Source organism: Nomascus leucogenys, chromosome 12 (genome assembly GCF_006542625.1).
Source record: "Nomascus leucogenys isolate Asia chromosome 12, Asia_NLE_v1, whole genome shotgun sequence".
In the NCBI taxonomy this organism is placed as follows: domain Eukaryota; kingdom Metazoa; phylum Chordata; class Mammalia; order Primates; family Hylobatidae; genus Nomascus; species Nomascus leucogenys.
In genome coordinates, this window is record NC_044392.1 from 40,647,688 (window position 1) to 40,660,685 (window position 12,998).

General features: G+C 45.7%; 2 protein-coding genes across 2 annotated transcripts in view; one reads left to right on the forward strand and one right to left on the reverse strand.

Annotated features, from left to right (window-relative positions):
• CD244 (CD244 molecule) overlaps positions 1-2,579 on the forward strand; it is a 32,613-nt gene extending 30,034 nt beyond the window's left edge. The window contains exons 8-9 of the mRNA XM_030823200.1: positions 175-231; positions 1,314-2,579. Of these exons, the coding sequence (XP_030679060.1) occupies positions 175-231; positions 1,314-1,394 (138 nt within the window). The 3' untranslated portion in view covers positions 1,395-2,579. The remainder of the gene's footprint in view (positions 1-174; positions 232-1,313) is intronic.
• Positions 2,580-4,869: 2,290 nt separating this feature from the next.
• The window catches only part of LY9 (lymphocyte antigen 9), a 31,300-nt gene continuing 23,171 nt past the window's right edge, over positions 4,870-12,998 (reverse strand). The window contains exons 7-9 of the mRNA XM_004089845.3: positions 8,709-9,040; positions 8,253-8,324; positions 4,870-4,938 (exon numbers count right to left, since the gene is read on the reverse strand). Coding sequence (XP_004089893.2) covers positions 4,870-4,938; positions 8,253-8,324; positions 8,709-9,040 — 473 coding nt within the window. The remainder of the gene's footprint in view (positions 4,939-8,252; positions 8,325-8,708; positions 9,041-12,998) is intronic.

Consider the following 12,998-nt stretch of genomic DNA (forward strand, 5'->3'; position numbering starts at 1 on the left):
TCTTCCCCGGAGACCATAAACATCTCCTGGGGTGACAGATTCTATTCGTTTTCTGGCTGAGAGTGCCTCAGAATTTTTCTGGGCCCTGACTCTCTTTTGGGACCTCTCACATCACTTAGGAGTGGGAGAGCGCTTATCTCGAAGTTAAGCATTCTTTACCTTCTGAATTTCTAGTCTGGATCCAGGAAGAGGAACCACAGCTCTTCCTTCAACAGCACTATCTATGAAGTGGTAAGATTCTGGAACTCCTCATGGGTTTAGTGTCTGTGGCATAGCCCTGAAATCTAGCCATGAAAGGGTACGCTTAGGGAAAGGTCATTCACACAGTCTCAGAGTTGTAGGGAATTTACAGATCTTCTAATGCAAGTCTTTGTTTTAGAGATGAAGACATCGAAGGCCAAGGAGAGTGAGGGTCTGACCCAAGATCATATTGCGTGTTTAGATATGATACTTACTGGGCAGCTTGGGTTCTAAATTAGGGCCATCCCCAAGCTAGTTCCCAGGCTGTGGGCCACAAAATGGACATCTCTCCTTTCCAAGAGTGGTTGGAGGAGGGATCAGAGAGGGGAAGACAAAGGACTCTAAATGATTTTCTAAAATTAGCAAGTCTTTGGGAGCCATTCCAGGACACAGGTGATCTTAATCTTCTGCAGGGGTCAACACTATTCAAAGATGACCACTGAGCCTGGTGGTTGAATTGATTCCCATCAGAGCATTTAGGGACTGGAAAGGAGGGACTCAACATTTCTTGGGGGTTTATTATGGATAAGGTAGCCTGCCATATGGATTATTTTATTTAATCCTCACAGAATGCTACAAGATAGGTATAATTATACTTTGCATTTATACTCAGAGAAATTAAGGCATGGAGAGCATCCCCCAACCTCCCCCCCTACCCATTAGCCTGATACTACACCTGAGCCTCCCCACCTGTGGTCCGATAAAGATGCTGCCATTGGTCACAAGGGAGGGGTGGGTGGCTGCCTGCTGGAATTCCTGACACTTCAGCTATCACCCAACATTAAAGCCAACTGGACCACCTAGGGTCATAGAGGGCACTGTGTAGACCCAGGTAGCTTGTGAGGTCATGAAAAAGCTATATGTGGTTAAGAGAGTACTGGAATTGGAGCCAGAAGAACTAGATTCAAGTCCCTCCTGCACTTCACACTAGTCGTGGATCCTGAGTAATTTGTTTTATCACTCTGAGCTTCATTTTTTAAATCTGTAAAATGGGGATGGCAAGTCATACCTCACAGGATTGTGATAAGGACCTCCCAGTGGAAGGGTCTGAAGTTTCTCCTTTTCTTTTGCAGATTGGAAAGAGTCAACCTAAAGCCCAGAACCCTGCTCGATTGAGCCGCAAAGAGCTGGAGAACTTTGATATTTATTCCTAGTTGCTGCAGCAATTCTCACCTTTCTTGCACATCAGCATCTGCTTTGGGAATCGGCACAGTGGATGATGGCACAGGAGTCTCTATAGAACAGTTCCTAGTCTGGAGAGGATATGGAAATTTGTTCTTGTTCTATATTTTGTTTTGAAAATGATGTCTAACAACCATGATAAGAGCAAGGCTGTTAAATAATATCTTCCAATTTACAGATCAGACATGAGTGGGTGGAGGGGTTAGGTTGGTCACAAAAGGCCACATTCCAAGTATTTGTAACCTAGAAAGTGTTATGTAAGTGATGTTATTAGCATCGAGATTCCCTCCACCTGATTTTCAAGCTGTCACTTGTTTCCTTTTCTCCCCAATCTGTGTTGACTGCATTTCTAGACACTCCCCGGCCCAGGCCCATCTTCCAAAGCAAGAGGAAGGAATGATAATGGTGACTCAGGGGAAGAAGAAACAGCCCTCCTCTGGAAGCCTGGACTGTCTGGCTGTGAACTGGCTGGCGGGTTCTGCACAGGGATGGGGGCCAGGGCCTGGGCTTTACTCAATTGCAGAGAAAAAACTTTCCCCTACATCTCACACCTTTACCTCTGGCCAGTTGGCCACCAGGGGGAGTGGGCTGAAGGGAGAGTAGATGGTGCAAAGCAAGCCCATCTCTGAGTAGAAAAATCACCCAGAGCATATGCTGACCTGATAACTGGGTGTGGAGACCAGCTTTGTCCATGGTGTGATGTTTGATTGATGAAGACATATTGTTAGAAATCCATCTGGCTTCTTCATAGAAGTGGCTTCCCAGAGGAAGAGGCCTCTCAGAAACCATGTTCTATTTAAGTTCTGAGACCTGATGAGGGTTCCCCAGGATGCACATTGAAGGGAGGGCTCAGGCAGCTGAGGGCTGAGAATGAGGCAGTTGGAATCTAGACACTATGCTGGGTTCCCTGAGTCATCAGGCCAGACATTTCAACAAGGCCGTGGGGAGCAGGGCTGAGACTCTGGCTGAGCCCAGGAAAGCGACAAGGGTGAACTGGGAGAGGACTTACTCAGAGACCCCAGCAGGTGATACTGCACGAAGCCTGGTTCTTCAATTGTCCTCCCCTGTATCTAACATAGGAGTTTCATATAAAACTGTGATATCACACAGATGCAGTCTGAATTCCTTGCCTGAATTAAATTTATGTATCCTCACCATACCCTGCATTTTTATTCTCTATAGCAGCCAAAGGGCACTTGTGGGCCATCCATAAACATATGTCTGTTTGAATACTGCTGAAGAGGGTCTGACTTCCTGGTGAGCTGGCAGGGTCCTTCAGCCTTGTTCACACTGGGACAGCAGAGAAGCAGACACTAGGGGCTATTCCATCTTGTGAAGGAGAGCCGAGGCACGCACTTGGTCACACCCTGCAGGATCCCTTTCCCCTGAGACTGTGCTGCTGGCCAGGCTGGTTTCCTCCTGGAGAGAAGTGTGAACAGACCACAGCTTAAAGCAAGTGAGAAGCTTAAAACCCAGGGAAATATATTCAGAAAGAGCCTGGGGGTCCAAGGCAGGTAGTTGAGTTGCAGAGTCAAGGAGTTTAGTGAGTAGGAAATGACGGGGTTCAGAAATAGTCCAGATGAACACCAGGGACTCTGACCATTGACGGCTGCTGGCCTTTCATGTGTCCTGCATAGATCTTGAACCGGCCAGATTTATTTAAGGAGCAGAAGAGACCCTATGGTGTCAGGGCTTTTGAGGATGCTGTATTCTAGAAAGAAAAATGTACAACATCATCATGTTATGTGTCTGATTGTTGAGCTTCCATGATAATGCCTCACCAAGATAATTATTTATGCAAAAAGCCAGTCAATGAACAAGCAGTAATTGAGCTCCTGCTGTGTATGAAGCACTGCCTGGACTCCTAGGAGTACCCACTGCAGGTGACAGAAGTCATACTGAGTTCAGGCTCATGTGCAGGAGAGTATGACAGAGGCAGCACACAATTAAACCTAGATGGGTTGCAATTAGACCTAGATGGGCTGCAAGGTGATGGTAACAGAATTGTACACTAGAGTATCATGAATATAAGTCAAGTATAGTGCATCTTACAGGTAGAGGAGAGGGCTGTGGCCACAGTCTTGGGGAGAGATACTGTGGGTATTCTGTGTCCAGACTGGGCAATAAGGAGGGAAGTTCTTTTGGGTAAATATGGGAGGCTTATTTGAAACAGGCATTTTAAGCACCTTTACAAAATAGCAAAAGAGTAATACACACATATGGTTTAAAAAAAATCCAGCAGTACAAAAAATTGTGTAGTAAAAAATGTCTCTTTCCCAACTTGAGATTCCTAGTTCCTCCCCAGAGTCAGCCACTCATGTTTTTTGTATTTCTTTCCATAGCTTTTCTATGCCTATGTAAGCATGTAGACTTACATTTTTTCTTTTTTCTTTTTCTTTCTTTCTTTTTCTTTCCTTCTTTCTTTTTCTCTCCTTCTTTCTTTTTCTTTCTTTCTTTCTTTCTCTCTCTTTTTCTTTCTTCTTTCTTTTTCTTTCTTTCTTCTTTTTTTTTCTTGAGATAAACTCTCACTCTGTTGCTAAGGGTGGAAGGCAGTGGCGTGATCTCTGCTCACTGCAACTTCCACCTCCTGGGTTCGAGTGATTCTCCTGCCTCAGCCTCCCAAGTAGCCAAGATTACAGGCACACACCACCATGCCCCGCTAATTGTTTTTTGTATTTTTATTAGAGATGGGGTTTCACTATGTTGACCAGGCTGGTCTTGAACTCCTGACCTCAAGTGATCTGCCCACCTCGGCCTCCCAAAGCGCTGGGGTTACAGGCATGAGCCACTGTGCCTGGCCAACATACATGTTTTTTTAAATCCAACTGGTAGCATACAATACACATGGTCCTGAACTTTGTTTTTTCCACTCCATAATGTATCTTAGAGCCCATTCCATATTAGCACCTATTAGTCCTTGCTTGCTTTCCAAGTGGCAGGGTCTGCCATTGCATGGGTATATAATCATATATGTAACTGGATTCTCACTGAATGAATGGACATTTAGGTTATTTCCTGCTTTTTATTTTAAATAACACTGCAGTGAGCATGATATTACGTACATCTTGTGTCATGTGTGACAATTCTCTTGGGTTCATTTCAGCAGTGTTGAGAAGGTGGTGTAAAGGACAGCTGGTCCAGGCCCCTCAGCAACATTTGACCAGTCTTGGTAGAATTTCGAGGAGGAAATGCTATGAGTGTGCGCGGTGACAAACGGGGCAAAGACATCTGAAGCCCATAGGCTCCAAGAAGGAGCCTGTGTCTGAACTATTAATGGGTTTGGGAGGCCTTGAGGGTGAGAAGGAGGGGGAGGGGCCACATCCAGGCATCTCTGAGGCACTGAAGGAAATTCTGAGGTGCTTCTGTCTGTGAGCCCCAGGCCCCACGAGGTCCAGCTGACTCTCCAACCCCACAGTCCCAGGAGAGAGGCAGCAGCTGCTTTTCCTTTCAGGTGAAATTTTCATAGGTAGGACTTTCAGGAATCTCAAGATCATTCTGTTGTAGTGGCGGCACCACCTGTGAGCCAAAAATCCACATAAGAATGTGGTTAATAAAGCCTTGGAAGAGTGAGGCTGATGAAAGAGGAAGACAAGGCCAGGCTATGACCGGTCCATCCTACAGAAGTAGAGTCGTATGTGCTGACCCAGGGATGGCACAATCAGCCAGCCTGATGCCAAGCATTTGTGGAGGCTCCTAATAGGAAAGGCTGTGTGTGGGCTGGACTCTCTGCAAGGCCAGTACAAGACAGTTTAGTGCAGCAAATCCAGGGGATAAAAAAATGACAATGAAGGGGCTTGCCCTCAAGAAGCTACTGTCAAATGATTCCAATCTCCACCTTGGCTGGAGAAACAAAACAAACATTTATATGAAGATAATTTAGATGACAGAGGTTAAGTTCCAAAGTAATGGTCCAGACCATTAGTATCCAAGCTGTTTCAAGGGTTCTTAGGCTCCCCTGTCTGAGAGTGTTCAGGGAAGGCTCTAAAGAGCAGATAAGCTCTGCGCTGACCCAGACGAGCGGGAGGTTGGGTACAAGCAACAGCTTGGGGATAGCATAAACCTTTGAGATGTTGTGCAGAGAGGTATATCAGAAATAAGAACTAAAGTAGGTTTGAGAATTTCCGGATCAAGTAGGCAATAATGGCCTTCAGAGATCCAAAACCAGAATTCCTGGTCCTGACAATTCTGAAGACAAAGGATATAGTTGTCAAGAGTTTGGCTCAGGAAATGCAATGATTTCCACTTACACTGTACGTGAGGTGGTTTCAGGGGTTTCAGTCTCCAGGGTAGTGTGGGTGCCTTGCAGGACTGACCAGACACGTGGTGGTCATTCTGAAACTCAGAGCAGGGACTGACGTTCATGACTTTAAGTTTGACCGGTATTGACCCAAACACAAAGGGCCAGGCCGGAGTAGAAAGCAGCTCTGGGAATGCAGTGAACAGCACAGATTTGGCCTTAGGTTCCAAGGCAAAGTCTCTAGCTGGCTAAGCATTAGACTACTGTCTAGAAGTCAGGATGACATGGATGATGGTTGAACCAAACCACACATCCCAACAAGTGTTTACTGAGCAAATTCTATCCATCTTTTAAGGCCCAACCCAAATTCCTTTTTCATGAAGTGTTTCCCCTTTACCACAGTGCAGTGATATTCCCCACCTTCAGCATCTGAAAAACCCTTAGGAACTGTGCATACAATTTATTAAGCAGTCAAGTAACCTTAACCCATTTATGCAGGAGGTTGCAATTTTTTGAATTTGTGCATGAGCGAAAAATCAGACCTTGGTGATGATCTTGAACAGTAGAATACAAATAACTCCTACATGCTTAGTGTTCCAATAATGGAACACCAGGCATAAGTGCAACATATGTTTGAACTGCATGGCTACTTATATGCGGATTTTTTTTCAATAAACATCACACTGAGTGTGCCTGCCTCTCCTGCCTCCCCTTTTACCTCCTCTACCTCTTTTACCTCTACCACTCTTGAGAGAGCAAGACCAACCCTTCCTCTTCCTCCTTGGAGAGAACACCATGTATGCACAAGTGTTCAACTTACAGGTGAGCCCTTCTGATCGGATGAAGGTCTTCATCCTCACCTACTCAATGTGAAGGTGACCCTGAATTGTTCAAGGGTCAGCTGTAGTCTTGTCTTGTCTTTTCTTTTCCTTTTTTTTTGAGATGGAGTTTCGATCTTGTTGTCCAGGCTGGAGTGCAATGGTGCGATCTTGGCTCACTGCAACCTCCACCTCCTGGGTTCAAGCAATTCTCCTGCCTCAGCCTCCTGAGTAGCTGGGATTACAGGTGCCTGCCACCGCACTCAGATAATTTTTATATTTTTAGTAGAGATGGGGTTTCATCATGTTGGCCAGGCTGGTCTTGAACTCCTAACCTCAGGTGATCCATCTGCCTCGGCCTCCCAAAGTGCTGGGATTACAGGCATGAGCCACCACGCCCAGCCGAGAGTTTTTAAAAAAATATTTTTTTGAATATGTTATAGGGAGGGAATTTGGGGGAGATTTGGAAGCAAAAGTATGAATGGACCCGATGTTTTCAGGAAAGTGAAAATGGAGTGGACAGTCAGATCAAGGTGAATTATTTAAGATTACTCAGGATGATCTTAAAAAGCCTCACGGTTCTTAATACCAGAACTTCCAACTACTACCTTTGTGACCTTAGGCAAAATTAACTTCCTTGAATCTCAGTTTCTTCGGCTATAAAATGTGGATGACAACACTTTTCTAGAAGTATTACAAAGATCAGAGAAGAATGTGTATCAAGGTATTGTATCTGCAAAACTTCATATAAAAGCAAGTTAGTTATTATTACCATTATGATTATTTAATGATAAATTCTACCTGTAAGGGATTTTTTTTTTTTTTAAGACATGGTCTCACTCTGTCAACCAGACTAGATTTCAGTGGCTTGATCTTGGCTTACTGCAGCCTCGAACTCTCTGGCTCAAGCGGTCCTCCCACTTCAGTGTCCTAAGTAGCCGGGACTACAGGTGTGTACCACCACAGGCCTGGGTAATTTTTTTTGAACTTTTTATAAAGACAGGGTTTCACCATGTTACCCAGGCTGGGATATTTTTTTTCTTTGTTTTGAGACGGAGTCTTGCTCTGTTGCCCAGGCTGGAGTGCAGTGGTCCGATCTTGGCTCACTGCAAGCTCTGCCTCCCAGGTTCATGCCATTCTCCTGCCTCAGCCTCCGAGTAATTGGGACTACAGGCGCCTGCCACCAAGCCCGGCTAATTTTTTTGTATTTTTAGTAGAGACGGAGTTTCACCGTGTTAGCCAGGATGGTCTCCATCTCCTGACTTTGTGATCCACCTGCCTCGGCCTCCCAAAGTGCTGGGATTACAGGTGTGAGCCACCGTGCCCGGCCGGGACTTTTTTAAACACTAGAATAAAACTAACATACTGTAGGTGGTGGCATATTTTCCAAAAATTCTTGTTGTTAAACTGTTAGCTAATTTTCAATGGTTTTGAGAAGTTGCCATTTAGGTAGATTAGGATTAGGGTTAGAGATAGATTTAGAAAACTATAAAGACCCTACCTTGTTTGAGTTTATAAGCTGTCATTCAGGTCAGTGTTAAAAATAACCAACATAAGATATTATTAAATCAATTAGAAAAGTTCAGCCTTTGGTCACACAGATGTCAGGAATATTTGTTTACGCATCTCTGTTGACCATGGAATGTATCTGAGGGGTGCATAGTGGGTAGAATTTAAGATCCTTAGCCATGGGAATCTAGGATTTTCAGTTCAAAGGATCTAAGGAATAGTTCTGCACTCTGTGGGGCTTGGGATACAGAGAATGTTGTTCTCACCATCTGAGGTTTCTGTATGGAGCAGTAGATTGTGGCTGAGCTCTCTTCCTTCTGAGAAACTGGGGTCTTTCCCTGTAACAGACCAACAGCAGATTAGCCCTAGCGACCACATGAGAACTTTTCAGTTTTATCCTCAACCCTTGAGGAGAGGGGATACCCCCCGGCTTCCCATCTCACACACAGGGTGGGAGCGGCCTTAGTGCAGTGGGGACGGTGCCTCTGGTTCTCCAACACCTTCCTTATTAGTGGCCCAAGAATGAGAGCTGAGGGACAAGTCCCTCGTTCCACAGGATCCCAAGGTTTGGTAAACATGGACACAGCCATGAGTCCCTGCCCGTATGCCACTAGTCCTGTTTTCAGGCCCCAGCCCCCAGTTTGGAGGAACTAGTCATCCAGGATCTCAGATGCCGCTAGACGTGGGAGGAGGAGGAAGGTGTATTGCTCAGAAGGGCTCACCTGTAAGTTGAACACTTGTGCATACACGGTGTTCTCTCCAACCACAGACTCAACTTCTGTGACATATGGAGTGACAGGATCATAGTCTGCTTGGCCCTCAGGGGCTGGGTGATGTCCAGCACCCTCCTGAGTGACCTGGTCATACACCTCGTCTCTTCCACTGATGGGCTTGTGCACCTCGGGCCTGTCCTCATCCTCCTCAGTTGTGATGTTGCTGTCAGAGCTGCTGTCTGAGGTGGGCGTAGGCTGTTGCCTGGCAGGCCTGAGGGGAGTGTCCAGCTTCTCATACCCTTGGGAGAGCACAGAGTATAGTGTGTGGCCAGCTGTGGGTTCTGGAACACATTGTGCAGGGCTGATAAAAGTATGCCAACCCCACCTCTCTCTTGCTTTGCTGCAAGGCCCCAGCCTGCTCTGATGCCTGCATTAGATGAGGCCTAGAGAACTGAAGGAGATTGTTTTTTCCTGTCTTCCCTCAGGGGGTCCATTCCACTCTCCCTTCCTCTTTCCTTTCAAGCATTCATTTATCCATTCATTTGAAAAATATTAAGTATGACATGTGATGGACTTTAGCAACTCTCTGGCCCTGTGGGATAAACCATGCCAAGCATCATTACAGGTACTCTGGGGAAACACAAAGGTAAACTAGACCTGGTCCTGAAGGAGCACCCTGTCTAGCTGGGGAGTCAGGTGCATGTGTAAATCAGTAATGTAAGGCCAGCTTTGCCAAGTATCCTATGGAACGTATGAGGAAAGTGCAGAGTTGAGAGGAGATGACTCTGGTTAGAGAAACAGAGAGGAACTCATGAAAGTGGCAGAATTGAGGTGGGTCTTGAATAGGGATTCAATATTTCGATGAGTGGAAGGGTATTCTAGGTGGAGGAGGCAGCAGCATGATTAGAGGCAGGTGTAAAGCCTGGAGCAGTCTCCTTTTCCGAAAGGATGATATTAAAAATACTTAACAATTGCAATGGTCAGGGCTCAGGCAATCAGCACGGGCACCTGTGAACACTGGCATGGTGGACGCGCTGTGAGGGCCGATGTCAACCCTGCCTGTGGGGCACATGAAGTAGCCCATTTTGATACAGGAGTTAAGAAGAAATTACTTAGGCAGACAGTAAGGGTATGAGAGTCCTTGGTCAGGCTTTTCTTTTTATTGAAAAGCAGCCCCAAATCATTTTCTAACAAAGAGCAGCCTGCAAGCTGGGAGCTTGCATGGGTGAACACCAGCAGGGACTAAGGACTAGACATTTTCAAAATGGCGGCTCCATCTTCCCTTCCCTGCCAGCCACGTGTATTGAAAGGAGCAGATAAGATGGTGCGGATAAACTGGAAAATCCATTTGCATAAGAAGATTAGGGTGGGGCAACCAGCCTTCCCCCAGGCACTACCTAAACGTCATACCTTATCGAACCAGTCTGTGAGCCCTAGGTAAATCAGACACTGCCTCCTCAAACTGGACTATAGAACTCAGCGCATTCACCAGCAGCCGGTCCCTACCCCTCTGAGACCCCTTCCTCTATAGAGGAAGCTGTTTCTCTTTTTCTTTTCTTCTACTTATTAAACCTCCGCTCCTAAACTCCTTGTGTGTGTCTGTGTCCTAAACTTTCCTGGCAGGTGAGGACAAACCCTGGGTTTATATCTCAGACAACATAGCCCCTTCAATTTGACCTGATCCTCATATTTAGTAAGTGCCTACTGTGTGTGAGGCACAGTTCTAAATGCTTTTCATGAATACATTTATTTAGTCGGCAGAAAACCCCATGAAGCATAAATAATAACTATCCGTATTTATTTTTTGTAGATGAGGAAACCCGGGCACGTAAAGATTAAGCATTTGCCCGAGAAAGTGGTAGAGCCAGGATTTGAACACAAGTAGTCTTGTCCCTGATGCTCTTAACCGCTGCTCAATCCTGCCCCCTCCCGGCTGGCCCCTCTTTCTCTTTCGCTCAACACTGAGTGAAAATAGGTAGATACCTTTATTTTGGAAGGTAAGGAAACTGAGGCTTAGGGATTCATAAGGAGGAGAGCTAGGGTTTGAGCACAGGATTATCCTACCTCATAACCCATACACTTGACCACTTGGTTATATTGCCTTTTGAACAAAGGCCATTAGGGGCTATTGAGGGTTTTAGAGAAGTCAGAGTTGAGCTTGGCAAAGTGACGAGAGGGAATAGTCTGTAAAGAAACTATTAGCATATTTTAGGAAAGAAGTAACAAGGAATGAGAATGTCTGTTAATAAGGACTGGTGAAGTAAATTAGTTAAACAAATGTGTAGAATGGAATAAATGGGAATCAGTTTTAATCTACAAATGTTAATATTGCTGGGATGTACTGTTTTTTTTGTTTTGTTTTGTTTTGTTTTTTTTTTTGAGATGGAGTCTTGCTCTATCGCCCAGGCTGGAGTGCAGTGGCTCAATCTCGGCTCACTGCAAGCTCCGCCTCCCGGGTTCACACCATTCTCCTGCCTCAGCCTCCCGAGTAGCTGGGACTACAGGTGCCCGCCACCATGCCTGGCTAATTTTTTGTATTTTTTAGTGGAGACGGGGTTTCACCATGTTAGCCAGGATGGTCTTGATCTCCTGACCTCGTGATCCACCCGCCTCGGCCTCCTAAAGTGCTGAGATTACAGACGTGAGCCACTGCGCCCGGCCTTGGGATGTACTGTTAAGATCAGAAAGCAAGGTTTAGAAAAGTGTTATAGATTGCTCCCATATGTGAAGTTAAAGGAGCACCCTCCCCACACAAATATGTATGAAACCTGCAAATGCATTAAGTTTCTGAAAGGATTCAGGTCTATAGAAATCTCAGCAGTGGTTGTCTCTTGGGGGAGAGACTTAGAACTTGGAGATTGGAATTTGGAAAGAGAGCTACTTTTAACTGTATGTCATGTGAATATATGTCTTTTTTTTTTTTTTTTTTTGAGCAAAGTTTCACTCTTTTTTCCCAGGTTGGAGTGCAATGGTGCAGTCTCAGCTCACTGCAACCTCCGCCTTCCAGGTTCAAGTGATTCTCCTGCCTCAGCCTCCAGAGTAGCTGGGATTACAGGCTTGTGCCACCATGCCTGGCTAATTTTTATATTTTTAGTAGAGATGGGGTTTCACTATGTTGGCCAGGCTGGTCTTGAACTCCTGACCACAGGTGATCTACCTGCCTCAGCCTCCCAAAGTACTGGGATTACAGGCGTGAGCCACCGTGCCCAGTCTGACTTTTGAATTAAAAAAAAGAACTATTCAATTAAACAACAAATTGGTGACAACATGAACTAAGGCAGTGGCAGTGGATCTAGGGAAGAGGAGACCTTGGAGAGGTTAAAGAAGCAGGCCTTGGAGGTTCAAGAGGGGTTCTGGGGGAGAGAGAAGAGGTAGGGAGGAGGTGGTGGCCCCAACATCTCTTTACCCTCTGCCCAAGGAAGGAGGGTTCAGGCTGGGGGACACCAGGGCTCTGTCCTGCCAGTAGTGAGGAGGGAGCTGATGGGGAGCTTCATAGTCCAGCCTAATTCTCTTCCTTGCCCCCTGTCTCTTGGTTATGCTTTTCCATCAGAAAAGCCCATATCGTCACATGCTCCCTGCCCAGTCCTGCCTCTGAGTCCATCTCCATGGGAAATCCCCGCCATGAGGGGTGAAATACAGTTTTGTTTTTTTTTTTTAAAGCAGGATTTGGTTAGAGTGAGCATAGGTTGGGGATTCCTTAGCACTCCAGAGCTCCAGAGTTTAAGGTGAAGATTTAGGACACTGTGGCATGGGAGTGGGGGAGTAAGGGCAGGCATCTCAGCTCCCCACACTAAAACCTGTGAAAGCAGTTCCATTTCCCGCAATGCTCTTAGGTAACAGGTGTTGTACAGTCTCCTGGGGTTTAATTTTAATTAACTTTTAAATATTTTTCTACCACAGATTTACTGTTCCACCTGGCCTTTGTTTGTCTGTTCTCAGAATGGAGACAATAACTCCATCCTCATTGTAGGCCACGTTCAAATGGTGACGGTTAATGCCCAAGGAACCCTGGAAACCCTGGGGGACAGACTGCCTCTCCTAGCTCTGGTGACTATCTCTAAGGAGTCTGTCTTGGCTTTTGTTTCTATGCTACCTTCCTTTTCAAACTTCAGTGGGCATATGAATCACTTATGGATCTTGTTAAAATACAGGTTTGGAATCAGTATTCTGAGATGATGCCCAAGATTCTCTCCCTGCCTCCCTCCCTCCCTTCCTTCCTTCCTTCTGTCTTTTCTTTCTTTTTTTTTTTTTTTTTGAGACAGAGTCTTGCCCTGTTGCCCAGACTGTAGTGCAGTGGCG